Source organism: Berghia stephanieae, chromosome 2 (genome assembly GCF_034508935.2).
Source record: "Berghia stephanieae isolate SIO BIC M18660-M18661 chromosome 2, UCSD_Bste_1.3, whole genome shotgun sequence".
NCBI classification, from domain to species: Eukaryota; Metazoa; Mollusca; class Gastropoda; order Nudibranchia; family Aeolidiidae; genus Berghia; species Berghia stephanieae.
Genome location: NC_088361.1, coordinates 73,538,392 through 73,564,257, shown reverse-complemented (window position 1 = coordinate 73,564,257; position 25,866 = coordinate 73,538,392). Strand labels below are relative to the sequence as shown.

The window sequence follows — 25,866 nt, the reverse complement described above, 5'->3', positions numbered from 1 at the left end:
CATCTTTTAGTAAAATGTAAAGCTAAAATAAGATCGAAAATTCTTGTGCGATAATTGATAATGAATGACGCACAGCTACTCAGAGGTGAAGTGAAATGGAAATGAAAAGGCGTGTCAATGCTAAGCTGTCTACTACACACCTCTCTTTTGTTGAAAAGCCATTAGGTTCAAAGGCCTAATTACATAGAACCCCCCCCCCCCCCCCCCCTCTCACACAAGACATTCAATCAAAGTGGAAATGAAATGGCATGTCAATGGTAAGTTGTCTACCACCCCCCTCCTTATTGTCGTGTTGAAAATCCAGTCAGTTCCAAAGCATCAACACACGAGCGAGAACATCTCGCTTGTGTGATTCTACACCCCAACTCCCCTCTTTCCTCATTTTTTGCCTGCCAGTCACCCGTTGTCTTCCTTTTCCAGTCTACGATCGTGGTGCTGGCCAAACCCAAGTGCAGTGATTGAAGTGTTTGCCTACCCCCCCCCCTACCCCACCCATCACCCTCATCTTATACTTACGCTCTTTGTTTTAATATCGCCGGGCATTATTATGTGGGAACCTTCCAGAAATTTTGAAGAAAAATAGAGAGAGAAAAAGGGAAGGTGCTCTCAAGTTGTTTCGGTTTAAAGAAAGTCCTTTTTAGAAGTATTTCGGTTCATCGTAAGAATTAGTACAAAGATAATGAAGAAACTAGTACAATTTATTAAATTCTTTGCGGTTTAAGGTATTTTTCGGTTTAGCTTCTTTCGGTTTAAAGTAATTTTACTGTATGTGTATAAATGGGGGAAAGCTGGTAGGCACATTCTTTTAATAGTTTTCCTTTCAATCCATCCGGCCCAGCAGCCTTCCTCTCGTTTAGTTTCGAAAATACGAATCTCGTTTCCTCTTCACTGACCTCACTAGTCATTTCATCTTCCAAAGCCCTGTCTAATTTATGTTTTTCATTTGCAATATCAAATGTGTTTCCTTTCTCGAAACGTGAATAAAATTTATTTAAAGTTTCAATTTCGATATCTTCTGATATAATCGTGGGCTTTGGATTATAGTTCACAGCAGTTTTAAGCCCCCGCCACGTGTCCCGTATATCCCCAGAAGAAAAGCATTTTTCAATTTTATTTTTGTACTTATCTCTACAACTAGATATTACCCTCTTTATCTCTTTTTGTTTTGTTTTCAGATCTTTTTTGTTTCCACTAGTATAGAGAGTTTTCTTTTGGTTCAATAAAAGTTTTAGATCTTTTGTTACCCAAGGCTTGTTGTTAGGATAATATTTTATTTCTTTTTTACAAGACACTAGCTGTTCACAGAATTTTAAATACTCACTCACACAGTCATTCAGCTCATCCACACTATCACATGATTCGATAAAAACATTCCAGTCAGTGCATTCAAAACAACCACGCAAATCTTCACACACACTTCCGTTCCAGATCTGTACACTTTTCTTTACTGGTTTTACACGTTTAAAAACAGGGCGGTAGGTGGGGAGTAGCAAGAGCATGCAGTGGTCAGATAAACCTAATGGGGCACGGGGTAAACATTTATAACTATTTTTAATATTACACAGGAATAAATCTAATGTTTTTTTGTCCCTTGTCTCGCAGTCCACGTATTGATGAAGTCCCGGGAGAGTAAAATCGTTACATTGGTTAAAATCGCCAGTGACCATCAATACGGCATCGGGTGACTTAATTTGAATGTCCTGTATTTCTTTCCTCAAAATATTTTTCGCTGTGGTGTTGTCTGATGATGGTGGAATGTAGACGTTGATGATGATGACATGAGTATATTCCCGGGGTAGATAATATGGTCGTGACGAAACAGTAATAAATTCAATATAATCGTCACAATACATTTTCTTTATCTGACAGTTATTGGGGTGGCACCATTTGTTGTTAATATATGTGCACACCCCACCCCCAGTTCGTTTATTTACATTAGTCCGATCTCCTCGAAATAGTGAATATTGTTCAATATTAAAACATGATGATGGTATGTGAGGAGACAGCCAAGTCTCTGTTAACGCTATTATGGAGGCTTGACGATAGTCACTATTAAAACGACACAGTGAAAACAGTTCATCAATTTTATTTTTCAGTGATCTTACATTACCTGTCACTACACAGGGTAAAAATGGACGAAAAGGCCGTCTGTTAAATTTTGTTTTTATTCCTCCTTTTCTCCCCCTCTTTCTTACTTTAATAAACGATGTGTCAATAGTGGGTGGTGGGGGTGACACGGGTTGGAGGGATCGGAGAGTCTCTGGAGTATAAGTTATCGATAGGCTTATTTTGGCAGCAAAATCACAGGCTAAAACACCATTTATGCTTATAAATATACTAATAAATATAAAAATCAGGAACAATATATACTTCACATCCATTTTGAATAAAAATTAGGCTTAAATTCCGACGATTGAATGATAAATGGATAAAAATATGTGTAGAAAATAGGTAAACATTCACAACACGTCTGTTGTCGCCGGAAGCCAGCGATAAAAAAAGAAGTGAAGACGAATGAACACATGAGGCATTTCGGTGTTATTTTATCTTATCTTATTGACTTTTGACTTGATTATTAGACAAATATTACACTACAAATACAACTCTACCTTTCTATCTATCTATCGCTCTAACTACTGGTTATTTACTTATTCATATTCATCTATTTTCCAGCTATATATCGCTTTCATCTGTTATTGTACCTTTTCGTCTGCTTATTTACCCATTTATATATAGACCAAGCTATCGTGCTGTTCTCTCTCTCTCTCTCTCTCTCTCTCTCTCTCTCTCTCTCTCTCTCTCTCTCTCTCCCAACCCCCTCCCCCATTTTTTCTCTCAATCTCTCTGTTATCTATCTATCCATCCATCCATCTCTCTGTCTGTCTGTCTGACTGTCTATCTATCTATCTATCTCTATTTACCTACTTATCTCTCTATCAATTTACTCAACTTTCCTCTCACGTCGTAACCTGACCGTTTTTTTTTCTTCACGAAGATTCAACTGCCGAACTAACACTTTGCCCCCGGACCACTTTACCACCTATAGAGGATCATTGCCTTGAACTGATTTGTTGTGGATGCAAGAAAGACTGCAAGACATGTTGCAAGTGTGCAAGCGCCGCCCTCCTTCCCTGCACAGAAAAGGAGACAGCAGTAAAGAATAACGACCACACCTGGGTTTAAAAAGCATAAAATGAAATAAAGCCTCCCATATGTATCACTGTAGGCTTTCCCAGTCTTTTAAGCCCATATCTGGTTTCTATAGGTCACTTCAGGTGTAGATTACATCACGTCCTGTGGCTCTAAAGGATCTATTATTTGTCACTCTAGGTCTGTAGCAATTTATGAGAAAATCAGACGATTCATCTGTCTATCATGCCCACTTCTGGTTTCTAAGGGTCACTTCCAGTTTTGATTATATCAGTTTTGGTGCTTCCAAAGCCTTCCTTAAGAATAACTCAAGGCGTTATTCAAGTTTATGAGTAATTGAATCATTTTCTAGTCTTTTATGATTAACTTCCTGTTTGAAGGGTCCACTTCCGGTTTAGTGATGTCACTTCCTGTACCAGTACCACTATGTTATTTCCCCAGGTATCGCTTCCAGATGATGTACCGTTGATTGCAATTCTCTAGTCTCTGAGGCAGCAGCAGCTTCTAATGGTGTAACACTACTATTTTATGATGATCTATCCAGGATGCAAACTCATTGCCGCAATCGTGTATGGTCACAAACCCGCTCGGAAGCTCCAACACAACACAACGTTCAACTAGATACTCTGCAGTTTCAACTCTTGACCACAACGTGTAAATGTCGGACAGGTGGCCAAGTCCCCACTGATGTAGTGAGTATGCCGTGAGGCAGGTTCTTGACCAAAGTCGGTTCACTGCCACCCAATATCTCCTCTTGCTGGTGGAGAAGCCTGGTAACTTATCTCTCAGTTTTGAGGAGTCGATGTCCCTGCCCCCTCGAGGAATTGAATTTGTCCAAAACAACTCCTATATCGTATGTGCAGCTCTGTCCGAAGTCAGGAAAGCTATGTGCAAGGATTGCCTGGGACTTATTTTGGCTAATAACAGGGGCACAGTCCATTATGCACTTGAGAGGGGTATCCCCCTCTCTATTTGATCTATTAAGTATTAAGCCAGTCGTTTGTAATCGTCTATTGCCGGACATCAGGGGACTGGATTTATGCCATTATCGGGCCCCATTCTCTAGTCGTTGTTGCCAGCATTCCCGACACTATATGAATAGACTTGCGAAGTTTTACATCTACGTTCTCAACATTCTTACTTCTACCCCACACTGGAGTGCAATACTCCATGGTGGAATAGCATAGTGCCAGGGCGGATGTCCTCAGAAGTGCTTGATTAGCACCCCAAGTTGTTCCTGCCAGCTTCCTCAGAAGACTTACGTTTCTCTATCTTCCGGGCAACTCATTCGAGAGGAACCTGATAGGTAAGGCTGCAGTCCAACATAACCCCTAGGTACTTCGGATTTGGCTCACATGGGAGAAGCTGATCACCAAAGAGGACATTCAATTTATCGCTGAGTATGCTCTCGAGATGGGTCCACACCTTACTCTGAGTAACGAATGCACAGTTGTCCGTGTATCCCAGCCTCAGGGAGAACGTGTTCGGTTTGTCGCTAATGTAGAATTAAACAATAGTTCCAGAACAGATCCCTGAAGGACCCCATTCTTCAGTTTCCTGAATTTGCACGTGGCGTCTCTCAGGGCGACATGGAATTGTTTTTCCCCTAAGATTGAAGAGAACAGCTTCAAGGTCTTTTTGCACGTCATGATCTTTGCAAATTTCAGCATTAACCCTTCGCACCAGACAGTATCGTACGCTGCTGTTAGGTCTATATATACAGCACCATTTTGCTGTTTCCTTTCGAACCCTGCTTCAATATGCTCTGTGGTGCACCTCCCTTCCCTGAATCCTGCCTGCTTAGATGGCAAGGCAGTGTCTAGAACCGGCCTCCATCGGTTCAATACCACACGCTCCAAAAGTTTGTACAGGCAGCTCAGAAGTGATATGGGTCTGTAACTGTCAGCCTCCTTCGCTGGTTTCCCTGGTTCAGGATGGCAACTATCTTACCGTGTTTCCACACTTGTGGAAACTTTCCTTTTGCAAGGACGTCAGATATTGCCTCTGCCAGCCAGGCCGGTAACCTGGGGCCTAGATGCGTCACAATATCGGGATATATGCCATCAATCCCTGCTGCTTTGACAATCTTTACATCGCTAATGGCTATACCCACTTCTCAGGTACTCAAAATTCAGGTCAGGATCCAATCTCTTTATCAGACGCCAAGTTTGGCAGCTAAACTGTGTAAAGTTGAGATTTTTGTCTCCTGCCACCGTTGCTTTCTTTCTTCAGCCAGAGACCGAAGTAGTCTATCAGCTATGTCCAGTCTTCTGGTACTCCTTGTTTAGCTTTTCTGACTCCTCCATCACGTAGGGGGTGTAGAATTTCCATTTGCCCGTGGAATGAAACAGTGAGTGCACTTAACCAGTAGCCTGTTAAATCTGGTTATGTTCTCTGACTTGGGAGGAATAGCAGGGCAGACCTGCTCGATATAGGTGGTGACCCATTAGGGGTGGTCTCTGAGGCAGATTGAACTTCTTAAATGGGTTTTGACCAATGACGTTACTTTCAGTTTTGTGATGTCACTTCCCGGTCACTTCTAATGTTCACCTCTAGGTCTGTGCCGATTTTGGTGCAAACAGGTCAAAGCATTTGTTCGCCAACCTCGAAAACACACACAAAAACAGACAGTAGCCAATTATCATATAGAAATGATGACCCACTTCTAGTGGTGAATATTCCACAAATATAGCTTGCCTCTTTTTTTTAAAAATGCATTTAATATGGTCTCCTGAATGTTGTAGACCTATAAATGAGCTCTATAAAAATTGACTGACTCTTCGTAGCGGAAAAATCCAAAGAATCTAAATGAATAGTAAACAGCAAGCTCGCTTGACAAAACAATGGCAGAAAAGAAATTTGCGCGGGAATTTATTACGCTACTTACCATTGTTCCTTATAATTAGGTACCCAATCAGTGAAGAAACGGTCAACCAGTTTGTTTACAATTGAGGCAATCGAGATGTGCTTGTAGCAATCATATAACTTTCGATTTGAAGGTGTCTACATAACACACTTCAGTGTTCACATTTTACTTTTTCATACTTTTACTTTTGAAGCAACAAGCAACAACACACAACAAACCAAACTCATGTAACACACAGTCCTGATGATGGCTAAAAAGGCTTGAAACATCGATGTAGACTGACTCCAACATTGTGGTAAATATTAAAATAATATATATATTATATATATATATATATATATATATATATATATATATATATATATATATATATATAAAACATTTAAAGTATAATGATGATCAACTTCTATAATATCGTTTCGAGCATGCGCTCTCAACATGAACAAAAACACCATCAAAATAGGATACACTTCATGCCAAACATACAAAACATTATTTCCTCCAACAACAAATGAAAACTATCACAGCCAGCTCAGCCCAGCAACAACCTAGAGAAAAAATGCAACCCGAAGGACCCAGGCAACATGCCCACTAAACGGAAATTGCCTGACACTGCGTGGAATCAGTGCTATTTCAGTTGGAACTCCCAAGGGGCCATTAACCCTCCCTGCTAGCTACCTGCGTGAAGTCATTGGAGGTCAACTGGTATCAGGCAGTGCCGTGTCCAATGGGGGAAATTATGGTCTTATAATATGTCTGTATAACGGGAACAATAACAGCCTCTTTTACTTTATTATTTTGATTTGAAAAATCACTTGTCTTTCTAAACATCAGTGAAAATTTGACGTTAATAGTTTTCTTTAAATATCACAAATTGTGGATCTAATTTTTAAGTGCTTGTAAATTATGGTGCACTTCAATAAAAAAGTTGTTATTCAAAACTCAGCGGCAGTATCTCAAGAATTTAAATAAATATCAAAAGTACATATATGCATCTATGTTCCTGTGGATTATTATCATATTGCCAGTTGATTTTCTTGATTTACTCATGGGTTTTGTTAGTTCTGTATATTTTTTTTTTTACCACTTCCGTTCCTCTCAAACAGTTGTGCTGGTCATAACAGTAAACTGATATGATTTATGTCTTTATGTGGTAAAATAACTCATAAAGATAATATTTTATTGACCAGTAAAAACTAAAAACCAATATTGTGTATGATTTCAATATCTCAATTTACTTTCAATCTGCCTGTAAAGTATGACTTCTTTACAAGAAAAAAATCAATCACCCAACAAGGTTGCTGGACATGCTACAAATATTGCAGTAACAATCATCAATTACAACTAACACTAAGCACTGTACTGTTAAATTAAATGATTTGCTCAAGCAGACGGACATAGTATGTGGACAAAAGAGGATTCAAAATTATGAGGGCATATAGTTTATTCCAAGTAGCAACCTTTTTCTCCTTATTGACCAACTACATTCAAAACGAACACACTGTCCATATAGGTTATATAGAATCATTTCCTTTCCAAGAATACACGTTTAGTCATTGTCTTATAAAGTCATCTGATATACCATTGAACTCCAGCCAGTCAAATTTAGAGATAAAACAATTGAATAACAATCAGAGTCAAATCAGTATAACACCACAGGCATACCACAGCAAGATCATTTAATTTTTGGGAAATCACTGCCATATATATCTGGACGCTTCAGTCTATAAAAAGTTAACACATTCACTGGTGCACAAAAGGAGAACTTGAACTTACATTATGTTACTTATTCAACATGCAAAAATACAAGTAATTGAGATGGATTTCAATGACCCTAAACATTGACACCTATATTACACTATAAAGTCGGCATTTCCTGAGACAACCACACAAAAACAGAATACATCTTCAAACAATAATGCCTAACATTCATTAAAAAAATAATTTTGACTTGAATCGTAAGGGATTTAAGTATAGAAAAAAGTCATCAAGCCATTGAAAAGTTGGCTTTCAAATGTGCCCAAAACTACATAATATTTAAATATGGTTTATATTTTATTCCTAAACTGATATTTGGACATAAGAAATTTACAAAAAAAAATTCATATCTCTTAAGATTTTACTGCCCGGATAGTATGTGTCAAGATCATCATTTTTACTTTATAATGATGCTTGCTTCAATCATTTTCTGTCGCTGGGAATTAAATTATTAATATGCAAATTACAACAAATTAATTTTAATTGATGGAACTGTGTTTTCAGTCCACCGGAAATAAAAATATTTTAAAAGGACCAAATATCCTCGATACTTACCTTAGTCAATACTGGCGACATTGATGCTTAGCCTATTGTAGGTTAGGCATCATCATAAATGGACAGGCATAAAATTTATGGCAATTTGATGGCTTAATAATATCATTTACAGCGTTTTATTTACTCTCGGAAAGTCTTGATTGAGAGTTGCTCGAAATCGGCGCCAAAGTTTCTTACAGTGGCTGCCAGATAGCCATTGGCCTGACCATTTGACCAAAATTACTACACAGAGAATAATGTTTCTATAATTAATTTTAAATTAACATTTATATCTATTTTGCACCTCCGTTGGAGGTGTACAAAAACGCACCGTTTTTATGCACCTCCGTTGGCAGTGATGGTAAATTAATGAAAATGTTGCTGCATACGTCCAGGAGGTTTAAATAGTTTTAGATTGTAGTTTAGCACGCTGCTTAGTGATTACCGATGTACGTTTATACAATGATAATAAATTAAAGAATAATAACAATAATTTTAAAAATCAAAAGTAAAAAGAAACATGGCACACAAATACTGATCTCGTGTTTTAGAAAATTAAAATCGAAGTTTTTTTTAAAACATGATAAAAAGTTTTTGAAAAAAAAAAAAAAACAAACAAAAAAAATAAACATAAAAAAAAGAAAGAAAAAAAATAAAATAAATAAATGATGTCTTTCTCAATAAAGTAAACTTTTTTTTTTTTAAATATCTACAATGGGAATCGAACCCAGTACTTTCAAGGTTAGAGTCTGACAGCTTGTCCACTGGGCTACGGAGCCACCTGACTGTTCATCAGATTTAATAAAGTCTTTCTAAAACATTATTTTTCCTTCAATGCAACTTCTATTTTCTGGTTTTATATTTTGATTTTTTAAATTATTATTATTTTTATATAAATTTATTAACAAAAACATCCTACAGATGTCACAATATAACTTTCGCCATGTCCAAATACAAAAAGAGACACAATATCGCTGATGAAATTGGGTGGGATGCGCATGCGTGACGGAGGTGTATAAAACGGTCCGTTAATATACACCGTCAACGGAGGTGCATAAAAACACTACGTTGGAGGTGATAAACACCTTTTATGTCATTACGAACCACCATAAACACGAATCTAGGAAAGTACGAAAAACACAACAATCTAATTTCACTTCCACCTTCTGATGAGAGCGAACACTCAAAACAATATTGTAGAAGTTGATCATAATTATACTTGAAATGTTTTATAAATAGACCGTCTAGCTCCTTTTATCAAAAAGTTGAGCACTATTATTTCATGGTTATATATGTATATATATATATATAGTAACCTACTATCCATTGACTGATTTATTGTTGGGTAATTTTATACTTTTATTGGTATTTCACTAAATTATTTCTATGTGCATTTATTGCATCCATAGACAATTTTGTGTTGATTCGGCCACATTCAGTTGGAAGAACAACGGGATAGGAAGTTACAGCATGGGTCAAAGTTGGCAATGGTCACTTCGCTTGAAAGTGTTGAATGCCATACATAAAAAAGCTGAAACAATTCAGTGACCCACCAAACTGGTAATCAAACAAAATTACGTCACACTTACAAAATAACGAAATATAAAACTGTAATTTGTAATAGTTGATGTGTGTTATTGTCACAGATTCTATAACATGAAAACTGAATCCAAATACACGATTCAAACTCACCAATACTATAAAATGTATTAGAAATAATGCTGTATGCAAATATCAAAGATAGTTTGAAAATATAAATAACCTTGCAATAAATCACAAAAAAACGTACACTTACATAAAAAGAAGAGATGTTTCACATGGAATTTCAGTAGCAGTAGTAGTAATAGTAGTAGTAATGGTGGCATATGCAGGTGAACTATCAATCCCTCAACCGGCAAGACCTGCCTAGAAAGTCTCATTCGCCGGCGTTTACGGCATACACCGGCAAACTTTGACCCATAAGTTAGTTCTCACTTCAAGGGAAGCAACCGTGGATGATATATGCGTGACGTCATCGGCATTCAGTTTATACTGATTGTAGTAATGGGAGTAATGATGATGACGATGAAGTAGTGGTGATTGTGGTAGTAGTGATGATGATGATGTGGTGGTGGTGGTTTTAGTAATGGTAGTGTGGTGGTGGTGTTGGTTGTAGTAGTGGAAGTGGTGAGGATGATGTGGTGGTGATGGTGGTTTTTAGTAGTGCTAGTTGTGATGATGATGTGAAGCTGGTGATGGTTGTAGTTGTGGTAGTAGTGATGATATTGATGTGGTAGGAGTGCTGGTAGTAGTAGTGGTAGTAGTGATGGTGTTGTGGTAGTGCTGGTTGTAGTAGTGGTGGTAGTGATGATGAAGATGCTGCTGCTGCTTATGATGATGGTGATGATGATGATGGTGTGGTAGTGGTAGCAGTGATGATGATGATGTTGATGTGGTGATGGTGGTTGTACTAGTAATGATAATGATTATGGTGAGGTAGTGGTGGTTGTGGTTGTAGCTGGTAGTGATGATGATGTCGGGAAATTCTCAAATATGCATAATAATAGTAAAAAGACTCCAATAGAAAAATTGGAGAGAAAGATAAAGGGAGAAAATGTGACTCAATATAAGGGAAAAACACAAAACAAACGACCATACCACATTGAAAATACTGGTTCTCGTCAGATCACTGAATTCAAGCAACTTGGGCGTGGTCAGTACTGAGATTGGTGACTGCTTGGGAACACCACGTGTTGTAGGCTTTTTTTGTTTGTATTGTGTTGTTCCCTTATATATGAGTATAATTTACTCTTTATTTATCCCTTTATCTTTCTCTCTATCTTATTGGCACCTCTAGTTTTTGATTTTAATAGAAAAATTGATTTGTTAGGGAAGCCTGAGATAAAAGAGAAAAAAAAAAGAAAAGAAAACTTTCCAATAACAAAATAAGACACATAGTTTGTACTTCATTAGACAAAGTGCAAACCACACACTGATAGCCAAACCATAATACTCACCAAGGATACTTTCCAATGCAAAATGCGTGGTGACAAAGTTAGCATAGTAACTAAGTTGGAACACTCTGGGTATTGACAAATTGGGACACAAAAAAATGTCATATTCATTTGACTGCCTGTGGAGGAACAAGGAGAAGCATACAAAATTAAATCATAAAATAGAAATTGATATGAAAAATAAAACATTTACCCCTTCTGTGTGGCATGCTGTCGAGCTGTATATCTAGAAAGAATATATAGATAATCCACTGAATTGACACATACTGTTAACATAAACTACCCACATTGAGTCACTTTGTCCAAGAGAGCAAATTGTGTGTGTGTGTGTGGGGGGGGGGGGGGGGGGGGGGGGGGGGGTGTGACGAGCGATTTTCTTTCACTGCGTGATTTCGTTATCATTCGTCAGCGTCTCGTTTCAAAACCACTTCAAACCTAGTGGACGAGACATAATTGATTAACTCCTCCAGTAAAATACTCAAACATGGACAGTCTTTCTCCAATAAAGCTCCAAATCTTTCTAACGGAAATTTTGGTCGTTAGGTGGGGAAACATTTCCATTGTATAACGGAACACTCAATTTCAGCTTAAGGCTTATTTACCTGTTCAAATTGTCTGCCTATTGTATCCATGCCTCCTGCTAATTACCTTTTCCAAACAAGACGCCAACGTGCGTAGGCCCTGAGGTCTTGTCTCGTTCAAGAGTAGCTTAATTGCAATTACTGTCCTAGTCTCTCCGGTAATTCTCCGTTATTCTTTCTTACCAAAGCATCTGGATATCATTGGCTATCTAAAACCGGAACATTCTTCTGATTGGCTATTTTCATTTCACAAAACCAAATTCATATCTGAATCTAATCACACACACGCTAAGAAGCCCAAGAGAAAAGAGCTATCTCTCCAATTTCAAACTTGTAAAAGTTTGTCTATCTCGGCTGGAGGTAAAATGAATTATTGGTTAACATTCAAAGTGGAACGAGATATTACTGTAAATTCAATTTAATCTGTTATTAATATTATAGTTGTGTATATATTTTAAGTGTGCTATTCCATGGATGTTCGTAAGTTGGAATACCTGTACAAAACTATATCTATATGTATCTTATACTATAGTTAACATTTGCTTATCATCTATGCTATTGTAACCCTACCGCCAATCGCCGGCCACACATCATAACCTCAATTATAATTAATAAAAATAAATAAAGAAATACCAGGGACACAGCCCTGTTAAATTCTCATCATGTAAGATAGCTCGACTGTCAGTTGATGTTTAATATATATACTAACTACCATTATCATGAAGTTACTGCTTCTCCTTGCCTTTGTCGGCAAATAAAGGCTATTATGATGTGTCGCTCAAGGACGATTCGGTGGCGAAAGACAAACTCGATTGGCTCTAAGACCTTGTTGTTTCAACTCTTTAATTGAAGGTCCTGGTCCTGGTCCTGGTCCTTTTCCGTGTCGCACCCAGTTGTGCCGAATCCCTGCATCCCAGTCCTTGAACAGCGGTAAACCCCTGATGTCAGCCTAACTACAACACACTGTTGTGATGTCCAGAAAACTCTGCAAAGCAGGCGCCAACCCTGGAACTAGCTGATACATTTGCCTCAGTCAAGCAAGCCGGCGGGATAAAGATAAGCCAAACGGGCTTATACCATTTTCAAATGTATTTTCCACAGACACATATGATTATATCAAAGTAAACAAATAAATATATAATAGATTAGATCCACTCAATTAGAGCTATTCTTCCTGATATTAAATAAATACTTATTCTTTCTATCTTTTCCTGTAACAATCTAATTAAACTTTATGTATAGAATTGTTATTATTGCATTTGGGCGTTACTATTATTGTCTTGACTCACTTGTTATTAATACAATTAAGTTATAAGGGACCCTAAGGCAATTCTTGATCTCCCCTAGATTAAACCTGAGCCGTTTGTGATATAGGTTGTGAGTGGTGCAGCTGGTAACGAGAGCCATAGCGCACATACTAGTTCGAATCCAGACCATTGAGCTATCGGTTGGACTCGATCCCACAAATTAACACACAACCCGCCACAGGGGGGAGGGGGGGGGGGGGGGGGGGGGGTAAATAATCTTGCCAATGAAAAATAAAATGTGGCTTGATCCAAGACTAACTACTAACAGTGTCTTTTCACATCCTTCAAGGCACAAGACAACATCGATCGGACAAAGGAGAGACTCAACTAACAAAACATTAATAACTATCTAAAACCAGATCAGTACATCTGTCGCTGTCGACACAAAAGATATATTACGAATGCCTGATCGTATGGTGGCACAGTATTATCTTCCTACCACAAGCTAATGAAAACAAACCTACACACAGATGTGTATAAACAACAAAATGCTAAATTAAACAACAAAAACAAAACAATCTATATAGTGCATCATACATTGTCAGTAATAGTACACACTACTAGAATCTCCTCAGCACACGTCTTTGGGAAATACAAAAAGAAAACTACTCACCAGATGACAACTGGAAACAAATACAACACACTTTGAAAAGTGCAGTGGCACAAAGGTTATGAACAAAAAAAACGATTCCTTATAATACCTCGATAAAAGATTTATCACAACAACAGAAAGAGCTTAGAATTAAGATTCAAAATTTGAAAGACTTAAAGGAAGTGAAAGAGCTTAAATCCTAAAGAAACAAAATACTTTACTCTATCCGAATTAATTAACCATCACCAATATATTCAATGATACATTAAAAAGAAAAATGAACACCTTACCATCAATTAATGCTGGGGTACTCATGACTTTACAAAAGGTCCTCCTCAAAATCTAGGACCAATTAAGTTATTAAACACAATAAGGAAGACACTTTCTATAGTGGCGTTGAATAGAATAAGATCGAAAGTAGAAGACTATCACCAAATCAAAGTGGTTTTCCTCAAGACCAGAGCACATCCGATGTCGTTTGGACCCACAACCGGTTGGTTGCAAAAATAAACAAAGAAAATAAAGACATCAAAATTACAGGGTTCGATATGTCACCAGCCTTTGATACTAGAGACAGAAACAAGCATTTAGAAATACTCCAGAAAATAGTGGATAGATAAACTAAGAATCATACAATTTCTGCTGAGAAACGCCACCATCAGTTGGAAATTGCACAGGCCACAACTACAAAAATGGTTGACACCAATGTGGGAACTCCACAAGAAGACGGTTTAAGTCCAGTATTGTTCATTATATATTTAGAACATGCACAGAGGGAAGTTAGAAGCATCCTGCCACAACCTGTTTCAACACCTGACCCTTCAAGACCCTTTATACTAAGAACAGATGCCAGCAGTACAGCGATTGGAGCCGTACTAATGCAAAAGGATGCAAATGTTGACTCTGTACTACACCCCATAGCATATGCCAGTCGGAAACTTAACCCAGAGGAGAAAAATTATGCGACAATAGAACAGGAATGTCTAGCAATCGTTTGGGCCATCAAAAAATTCGAGATTTACCCATATGGCCAACAATTTACTATACAATGTGACAATCAACCCATCAAGACCCTTTATACTAAGAACAGATGCCAGCGGTACAGCGATTGGAGCCGTACTAATGCAAAAGGATGCCAATGATGACTCTGTACTACACACCATAGCATAAGCCAGAGGAGAAAACTTATGCGACAGTAGAACAGGAATGTCAAGCAATTGTTTGGGCCATCCAAAAATTCAAGATGTACCTATATGGCCAACAATTCACTCTACAATGTGACAATCAACCCATGCTATTTTTGGCATCGGCACAGAAGCTCAATGCAAAACTAATGCGCTGGTCATTACTTCTTCAACTGTACTCCTAAAGGATCAAAGAACTACCTAAGCCGTCACTTAGAGGATTCTGATCAATACAACGATACCAACGACCACTAACAAGCCAAGCCAATGAACCATGCCACTTACGCTGCCATAAACAGCAATAATTCATCTACACTACACAAACAATTAAGAAATCTGTAGACAGCTTTATACAAACACAGGGGGTACTGTAATGATATATTTCAATCGCCTCAACTTTCCCAGGATTGTAAATAAATCAATACATAATCTAATAATCTCAATACAAACTATCGCAGCGTCGCTAGGTGTTAATCGTTATCGCCTTAGGCACAATTAAAAAAGGCCATGTGTGATGTCAACTGCATTGAGACTTCAATTCTCACCTATGTGAGAACATGTGCGAGATCGTCAATGGTAACGGGCACGAACTAACCTAATTAGAAATTCACCAGAGTATGGACACTACAGTTACAACACCCAGAACACGATTGGTCTACAGAAAACAACCAATAGTAAACCAGGCATGCCTAAATCCTGGAATATTGTTGGTTCCTTGAGATTCTCCAACTCCCGAGGGAAACAGATATAAACTATGACAGTGGGAAGAAACGGTCTCTCTCCCAATTCATCTACTTAGAGCTCACTACTCATAGTAACCGAAGTTCTGCTAGCGAGAAACATGTGTGAACGAGGATCGGTTATTAACGAAACCTTCAGCGATTAATGACCCAGCATGACTAACCTACATCCGGTGACTGAACAACAGAACGGCCAACCAGGCCACAGGTCCCTACTAACCATCCAGAAGTTGGCTACAAAAGAGAAAAGAGTGGAAATCTGGCAAGCGGTTGACTGAAACTACTGAACTGACAGCTTCTGTCTGCTATAACGGAAAACCCTTCGCTCCGCCTAGTTAAGCCCACTCGATAACAAAATGAATAGTTTGTGATACAGGATGAAGATTAATACCCATAGTATACATTTAATGAATTAAAACCAGCACTTTTATTCTTTGGCTAATTATTATTGTATGAGGCAATTCTGTTAATTTATATTAAAATACTTTTTCTTTAATGGGGATTAATATTTACCTTCTGAACCTACCCATCGCTATACAACGTGCCAATACTCTACCACTACTTCTATTACCTTTTTCTTTAAACCTAAAACATTCTCTTACTATCAGTCAAGTGTCAGGAGCTTTTTATCCGACTATAACAGGGGAAAAAATAAAAGCGGCACCAGACGCTAGTCTATGGGGAAAACTATTTGACTCTTATCTGTCTACTCCTACTAGCCACCTTCCTACATAGATGTGACAGTAAGCAGTTATCTGATGAATTGAGAATAGAGAGAGACTAATAATATACGGGTTTCCAGAAAAATGGTAGCATTAAGTTATATGAGAAAACAGTCAATATTGGCATTTCAGGGACAGAACAGACGCGTTGTTTGCAAAAATTACATAAAAATAAATAAACAAAACGCTGTGAGGGTGTGATGAAAGTGTGTGAACTTCATGGTTGATCAACTTGGTCATCAATCTATTACTACTACTACTACTACTACTACTACTACTGCTACTACTACTACTACTACCACTGCCACCACTACGACTACTACTACTACTACTACCACTACTTCTTCTACTACCACTACTATGACGACGACTACAATGATAAGAGAGAGAGAGAGAGAGAGAGAGAGAGAGAGAGAGAGAGAGAGAGAGAGATTTTGTTTGTTTGTTTGTTGCTTTAGGTCTCTTCCAACACAATTGAGGTTATATGAGAGACCGCTGAAACAAAAAAACAAGCAATCTAACAAAAATAGTACAAATGTAAATCAAAATCATAACCTAAAGATATCATAAGCTAAATTATAAATAACCAAGAACAAACAGGCAGAAGATTTACAGAGAAAAAAAATATCCCCTGCCAAAAATACAATCACAAACCAAAGAAGCAGGATAGACTAGTAAAGAGAAGAAGAAACGACATCACTATCGGATCGTACACCCATGCGAACATCATAGGTATATGATTCAAGGGTGATGCTCCCATCCAACCACCCGCAGAGAGAGAGAGAGAGAGAGAGAGAGAGAGAGAGAGAGAGAGAGAGAGATAAAGGTGTGCAGGGGGGGTATTCTTCTCTTGCCCTCTCACCATACATGACATAGACTTGTCTACATTGTTAGATTAAAGGGATGGATGCCACAATTTCGCACGTTCTTCCCATTTCACACATAGTATCTATTAATACTAGGTATGTGTGATCATCAGTTAGAGAGACTGACCAGCAAATTCAAAGAGGTGAGTTTCACTCTTTGTGTCTTCTCATTGATATGTGGAATGTCGGTTGATAGTTGTATAACATCGAAAAGAAATGTTGATCGTCTCCACAGAATTCATCAAAAATCAAAGTAGGAGGAGCTTATTTTACCTACTGTTATTACGCCGATTACCGATAGCTAGAATAATAATAATAATAATAATAATAATAATAATAATAATAATAATAATAATACTTTATTGCATCCCAAAAAGGAAATTTTTTGTACAGACGTGTTATAATTTACACAATAAGATAAAAATACAATGGAAATAGGATGTATATATATATAAAAATAAAAAAAGGAGCAGCTCTATAACCAGAGCTGCGCTTTATAATATGAATAATATCAACACTGTAAAATAGTTAAAACTGTCACTATAAATTGAAAATTGAAAAGATTGCAAAACAAATAAATCAATAAATTAATATTTATATTTTAAAAAGTAAAAATGAGAAATAATTATATAAAATGATTATTGCTTGTTGTTATAAAGCCTAATACTGGACGGCAGAAAAGATTTTCGGTGTCTCTCTGTTTTCATTGAAATAGAGAAAGGGTGACCACTTCTTTCTGACATAATAATTGATGGTCTTAGTGGATGATACTGGTCATTTAATATTTTAGTTATTTTATTTATACAAAATTTCTCGTATAAAAGATCTACATCGTCAACATCATTTATATAGCGTTTAATGGATTTTTTAATATTTGAATTTATTTTGTTCGTTTCCACTGCTAAGCAATTGCCTCCCCAAGCTGTTATACAAAATGACAAAACACTTTCGATTACTGCTCTATAAAATAATGTGCAGAGGGTTTTATCTATTCTAAACTGAGAGAGTTTTGATAAAAAATATGTACGTCTGCACATCTTATGCCTAATTATTTTCAAGTGTTCATCCCACTTGAGCCTGTCATCAATCGTTACACCAAGGTATTTGTAGTGAGGAACTCGCTGGACGAATTGGTCCTTTAATTTTAACGGTTCTATCGGTTCCTTCACTCTCCTAAAGTCAATCACTAGCTCCTTTGTCTTGCTTATGTTAAGCTCTAGGTGGTGGGCATGACACCAAGACACAAATCTATCAATTTCTTGCCTATAAGCCACTTCGTTGCCATTTGTTATGAGGCCTTGAAGAGCGGTGTCATCTGCAAACTTTATTAAAGGTACACTCAGGTTTTGACTTCTACAGTCATTCGTGTATATTGTGAATAATACAGGGGACAATACACAACCTTGAGGAGCACCAGTATTTGTAGTTATACAGGAAGATTTGTTTTGTCCTAATTGAACATATTGTGCTCTCTCCGTAAGAAATTATATACTTGTTTAAATTCAGACTAGTCAATTTTTGAAAATACGATTTGTCATTTTATCAGCTAATTGGGAGGGGCATAGAAAAAACGGAGTGGCTATTCGTCAGTACTGAGCCCCAGGCACTGACACCTGCTGGTCAGTACTGACGAACAGGCACCAGTGCCTGGGGATCAGTACTGACTAATAGGTAATGGTGCCTATTGGTCAGTGCTGACCTGGACACAGGTGTTGGCGCCTGTACTGACGGTACCAAAATTATGGAAAAATGCCATTTTAAAAAATAACTTGCTCTACGACAAATAAATCCGCATTTCCTGTCCCATACTAGTTGCAGGGAAGTGCCTTGGTTTCAACTTTTTTGTCGGTTTACATGATTTATTTAATAAATTTATCAATTAATTAAACAAGTGAAATTATTCAATCCTGAGAAAAAGACCAAATTTGATGTTGAAATGCCAAACTGGCAGCCAACGCACATGCTCACTGATGCGTGATGCCAGAATTGAAAGTGAAAGCTCTTTCATTGTCTCGTCTTTCTTCATTCCGCCATTTGAAATTCGGCTTGCTCAAATCTCACTGAGACAGGAGAAAAGTACAAGTTTCAGTTAGAAGCAGAATGGAGGATTACGGGATTTAAAAAAGGATAGATCATGCTCTCTGATTGGCGACCAGCATTTATTTAGAAAATAAGATGCTATGACTCTGAGACCAGAAAATCAATGACAAAAATTTGGTACCCATTGAAATTGGAACCAGTTTTTCTTTTTTTCACATGTTTGTTCCCTTTTATGATGGTGTAGTTATGTTGATGATGAAGAGATCGTATTATGATCAATTAGACTATAACACATGGTTTTGTGTGTTGGTACGTTATTGACGCACACCATCAATATAGTCTGACACTAGGACTGCGATTACGTTCAAGCGATGAATGATAGAGTAGCAGAGATGAAATATATGAAGACGTGGAAATGTCATCACATTAATTCAATCAATCCTAATAAGAATATGAAGTTCCCACCCACATCCCCTGTTACGATTTAAGAAGCCGTACTTTAAAACTGCATTCACAAGTTTAGTTATTTTCAATATATTATTATAATAATAATACTAAATAATTTCTTTAAAAATTCCCTTTATTCATGAAAAATTTGTATCTAGGGTCTATACCAAGGGAAGGCTCGAATAACCCAGGCATCAGCCGCAGTGCATCGCCGCAAGTCGAGCTAGGGCGAGGTGACTTGCTCAAGGCCACACAGTGCAGCGGCGGGTGATCGAACTCGTTACCTTTCGGGTACGAAGCAAAGACCGTACCGCTGAGCCACGCTGCCCATAATGGAATAATCTAGCAATGACTATGAAAATTTGTGTTTTCTATTTTTTTGTAGGAAATACTACTCTTAAATCTCTTAACTCTTTGAAAAATTGCAGGGCAGGAAGAAATTCCATATGGCAATCGTAACATAGTGTACAGTCCACAGTGAGTGTTAATTGTTATTTCCTGGCTAGCTGAAGTCAGTTGAACTGAATTTTTGTCCATGAGACAGTTGGAAAGCTAAGTCTTCTGGTTTTGGAATTGGGTGATCTTCCTTTGCGATAACTTTGTTTATTGTCACTTTTTAATCACCACAGATTCTTAGCGTTTTGTCATTTTTAATCACTGGTACTATGGGTGTTGCCCATTCTGAATGTTCTATTTTATTAATGATTTTCTCACGTTCTAAACGACCCAGTTCATCTTCGATTTTCTTCCTCAAAGCAAAAGGTGGGTGCCTTGCCTTTTTAAAAATAGGAGTGTTGTTCCCTAAGTTGATTTTCATTGAAAACTTCAGTATGTTGTTGCAGTATTTTATCGAGGTCATCCCTGGTGTTATTGATGTTGTTTCGAATCAGTTGCCACCAATCCAGTTTTAATTCCTGTAGCCAGTCTCGCCCCATCAAGGGTGAACCGTTTCCTTCGACGATGTGTAATGGTAACGTTTTGGTTTGATTTTGATATTTGATTAGCATCTCACATTTCCAAAACACATGAACATTTTCACCAGTGTATGTAAGTTTGTAGTTGAATTTCTGAAAGGGAAAAGTTATGATCATTAAAATGTGTTTCGAATTCTTGCTTCATTATGACAGATGCTGCTGCCCCAGTGTCTAGGTGAAAGGTGATATTTTGTTCATTGCATTGTAGATCAACCGTGATTTGCTTACTGGTTTTACTTCTTATAGTAAACATATCGTTTGAGGTTTCTGAGTCAGCTTCAGGATGCAGATAATATGATTCATTGGTGTTGAGTTTTTCCAAATTGTGACATCTGTTTTGATTTTGATTTTGATTATGCTGTAGCCTACGTTGTCGATGTTGCCCTTGTTGTGTATTTTGCTGACTTTGAGGTTGCCACTGTTGCTGTTGTTGTTGACGTTGTTGTTGCCGATGTTGATGAAATTTTTGTTGTTCAAACAAACGACGTTGCGTTTGATTTGTAGGTCGATGGTTGAAGTTTTGTTGTTTTCGTTGTAAACAACATTTTGCGAGGTGTCCCGTTTTATGGCAGAAATGGCATTCGGCGTTGATAAATTTGCACGTTACACCTCGGTGGTCGTTACCACAACGCATGCAGTACTTGTGTTGATTTTGTTGAGTTCGAATGAGGTTTACTGTTTGTGAGAGGTTTTCGTTTAAACCCTTTGCTCCCTCGTACGATAGTTTTATGGCTTGACCGATTTCGATAGCCCGTTGCAATGTTAGATTTGGTTCAGCGAGTAATTTTCTTTGGATTGTCTCATCGTTGATTGATCTGACTAGTTTTTCACACAGCCAGTCTTCCACCTGATCACCAAACTGACAGCATTGTGACAGCTTTCTTAGTGAAATCGCCTATTGACTCCTCCTTCCTTCTAATTCTTTTCTCAAATTCTGTCTTTGCTATGAATTTCTGTGGTTGTGGTTTTGGCTCAAAATGATTATGAAGTACTTGTCTTATCTCCTCGAATTTTCGGTTTGAAATGGAAATTGGTGTTACTAAATCTTTCAGTAAATTAAATGTTTTTGGGCCTATCACTGACATAAAGACAGATTTCTTTTTGTTTTCGTCAATAATATCATTTGCAATAAAGAAATAGTTTAATCTCTCTAGGTCTCCTCAAAGTTACAAAGCTGAGGGTCAAACTGTTCAATCTGCCCGAAGCCGAAGGAAGTCATGATGATACAATTAACATAGAGTTGAAAAAGTCGGTGATTTGCTGAGTTTACCTCATCGCCAATTGTATTGTAGTCGCCAAGTGTATTGTATTGATATTGTTTTATCAAATAATAATAATTATATTTAAGTCAAACATCAAGGAACAACACAACAAGATTGTTAGATGATAATTGGAAAAAGGTTCTATTCAACTCAAAACTAAAAACAATGTGGAGTGTGGCCAGTTTGGCAGTTCACAACTAAACGTTAAATAAATATAACTAAACTTATTAATCAATACATTACATTTCTAATTTAGTTTATCATAATAAACCTGACCTTTTTTTTCTATTTCCGTCAACAAATCAAGGTTAAATGAGCTTAATCAAAGTCATTATAATAGAGATTAAATCGCACAGCGTCCATGGTTGCATAAAAAATAAAATGGCTGCGCTCGACCTCTCACTAGCCACTTTTGATGACGTATTCCCTCTGTTGTCATATCTGATCCTGTGTAATCTGTGGAGACGACCGTCTGAGAAACTGTCCTTTTGTTGGTTAAAGATGGGGCTTAAATAGGATACTGTTTCAAGCAAAATATTTAATTGCCTCTAATTTAAAAAATACTTGAGATATGATCATTCTGACAACTTTGTAAGCTTTCCTATGTCCCAGAGTGTAGATTATGTGAAAAAAATGTTTTTTTGAGAGATCTGTCGGATGATTGCAGATCTTGCAGCTTTTCGAGTATGACAATGGATAATATTTAAGAAGTAGGCATGTCACACTTGAGAAGCTGCAAGTGGCATTTTACAGCAAACATCTTAATTTAATCCAGTAACATGTGATGAAACTGGAGAAGACAGCATGATTAACGCCTATGTTGAGACAGCAGTTCATGGAAATGGGTGGTAGTCTCATCAAGTTTCAAACTCTTAAGGAAGTTTTGAAATCGTTTTGCTGACCTATAAGCACAAGGGACATTGTTATCAGTCTGAACAATCACCAAAAAACCATTTCCATCTTTTATCAAGGATACAATTTGGTAGAAAAGGGGGATAGAAGACAGCAAAAGTGACCTCTCCACCCACCATGAATATACATACATACATACATACATACATACATACATACATACATACATACATACATACATACATACATGCATACAAATAACACAACATGAAACATTCATAGAGACATTAAAACTCTTACACAACAATAATATTGGTAGCAGCAAAAAACTTACACTGTTCTCGTGACAAGCTTGTCTCCCAATAAACTTTGGGAATACAGTATAATATCTTTCGGTTGGCCACAAAATCCTACATCAACATGTAATGCATTCAACTCTTTCACAACCCACTGCAATTCTTTGATTAAATCTTGAATTTTCACACCCTAGAAGGAAATACAAAAAAAGTAAAAAAATACTTTCAAAACTAAAAGAACAAGGAAAAAACAAACATATTCTACTTCCCATTTGACACTGATAAAACAAAACTTGTACTTGTAGAAGGTAGCCCTCATAAAAGTGACGTCTTAGACACTTGGCAGCCTTATACAATTCAGATATTTTTAAGAGCATAGCAGCCAACCCACCAAGCTTATTAAGAAGGAGTTTTGGTCAGAAAATCAGGGAGATTCAGAAAAAATCAGGGAGATACATAAGTTTTGTGTCATAGCATGTTGTCCCTGCTTCTTTAGCCAGCAGAATGTCTCCAAGTGTTTCTGCTTTCAATCTACCCCCAAAATCGGTCCTATTTTTTCTCACCATGGAGAAGAACCTTTCGCAGGAGGCATTGCCATGTGGGATGGAGAGGATAGTACGCATAGCAGAGGGAAGATATTTGTACTTAATGGCCTACAGTCAGGCTACTGCATGATAATGCGGGAGATCGGTGTGACGGGCGGGAGCGCGGGAGACGAACTAAAAATGCGGGAGTCTCCCGCAATTTCCGGTAGGATTGGCAGCTATGTAAGAGTTAGTAGTAATACACATAAATTATAAATGAAACTGATTCAAGTCCCAACCAAATGTGGCTAAATCCTCTCTCTCTCTCTCTCTCTCTCTCTCTCTCGCTCTCTCTCACTCTTTCTCTCTCCTTTAAGTTTTAATTTATTAAATCACACATATGAATGAAGGAAGTCCTTCAGAGCCATAATGCCCATGGAGCCGGTATTAATCCAGTTTCTATAGTATTAAACGGACAACAGCAAATGTTAACCTTATAATTATTATTATTATTATTATTATTATTATTATTATTATTATTATTATTATTATTATTATCATTATTATTATTATTATTATTATTATTATTATTATTATTATTATTATTATTATTATTATTATCATCATTATTTTCCCCTTGAATAATAACTTATGTTTCTGAGCAAGAATTTTAAATATATTATTTTTTGTAGTTTTTTAAAGTTAAAAAAAAAAAAAAAATTTTGTTCTCTGATCATTTGTTCATTGTTCAGTGTTTCTCATATCCATTTATCTCTCCTTTTTTTCTCCTTTTTTGTCTTGATTCCCTCCCGAAGGATTATCATCTTGATTTCGTGGGAGGGCTTGCGCTTCTCGAACATCAGACATCCAAAAAGAGAGAAAAGGGGAGAGATCAGACAAAGAGTAATCCATCAGCCCTCCAGGGATGGGGGTTGAGAGTAGGGTTCACAACCCACCTCATAAAATCAAGCTGTTACAGAAACAGAAACCAGACATAAATCCACTACCTGTGGCAGCAGAGAAGCGGACTAGAATACTGGCTTCAGAGTGTGGATCTGTTGTCACCAAAACGCAAGGAATGTGACGACCATATATCCAATGAGCAACTTTTTTTTTCCAATTTTAAATGACTAATTATAATTAATTCACTAACAAAGTGCAAACTTGTAATACAGTTTGTGAAAGTTTATTCTGTTCTCTTCTTAATCTCTTGCTTTCATCACAAAAGCATGAGTCATTATTTCACAATTAATTTTTTCAAACATATATCACATGATTTATGAAGACTCGCACCCCTTGCTGCATGTACATTAGGTAGGAATTTGTGAAACCATTCAATGGGCAAAGGGTTAAGCATTGATGACTGGAAATTCCCTCGCCTTGATGCTTATGCAAGTAGAAAATTGTCACCTGCTGAACAGTGGAAAAGGAATGTCTTGCCCTAGTCTAAGCCATAAAAAATATCCATAAGGATGCCACTTTACATTTCAATGGGACAATTGGCCACTTTTATTTCTGGCTACAGCATAACAGCTAAATGGTAATCCTACGTCTTATTCATACTACAACAATTCTCATTCCATATAGAATACCAATTCACACACTTTCCCTGCTACACTGAATTATATTAGAAACAAAGGAACAGATAACCATCCTCTTTCAGAGGACATCGCAAGAGTATAACACAACACCATCGAATTGTCAACATCATTTTATTGTCAGGAGGAATTCAAATTATTTTAATCCCGTCAGCATTTTTTATATCTCTAACGGATATTTTTCAAACAGGGGAGACTGTAATGGGCTTATATCAATGCTCATCCGTGGCTGGACTCAATGTCATTTCAACTTTCCAAGCTGATATTGCAAGCCTATAATAACAAGACACACGTTCCCTGCTACACTGAATTATATTGGAAACAAATAAATTAAATTCACTAAAGCAGGTAAAATTCAATCTGTTCACATATAAAAATTCTACTTTCATAAATACTTAAGTTTTTTTCTCAAGGTTTCTAGTTGTGTATATTATTGTATTGCTTTGCTATCTTAAAATTTGAATCACTTGCATTATTTAATTAAAGTGAAACCTTAAATTTAACAATAAATGCGGCTATGTGGTCTTGCGGTATGACAATCAGCTTTCGGATAGGAAGGTCCTGGGTTCAAGCTTCACTC

At 37.2% G+C, this 25,866-nt stretch overlaps 1 protein-coding gene, 1 long non-coding RNA gene and 1 pseudogene across 6 annotated transcripts in view; 2 read left to right on the top strand and 1 right to left on the bottom strand.

The window, feature by feature from the left end:
- Positions 1 to 3,220, top strand: part of LOC144965506 (uncharacterized) — a 94,237-nt gene extending 91,017 nt beyond the window's left edge. The window contains exon 2 of the long non-coding RNA XR_013644032.1: positions 2,996 to 3,220. This is a non-coding gene — a long non-coding RNA (uncharacterized LOC144965506). The remainder of the gene's footprint in view (positions 1 to 2,995) is intronic.
- LOC144965503 (glycerol-3-phosphate acyltransferase 1, mitochondrial-like) overlaps positions 1 to 25,866 on the bottom strand; it is a 279,629-nt gene that overhangs the window by 103,823 nt on the left and 149,940 nt on the right. For all 5 annotated transcript variants that reach the window (XM_078900905.1, XM_078900903.1, XM_078900906.1 and 2 more), the window contains 2 exons: positions 23,203 to 23,354; positions 11,305 to 11,420 (listed from right to left, as the gene is read on the bottom strand). In XM_078900905.1, the coding sequence (XP_078757031.1) occupies positions 11,305 to 11,420; positions 23,203 to 23,354 (268 nt within the window). The remainder of the gene's footprint in view (positions 1 to 11,304; positions 11,421 to 23,202; positions 23,355 to 25,866) is intronic.
- On the top strand, positions 10,932 to 11,049 carry LOC144966787 (5S ribosomal RNA; annotated as a pseudogene).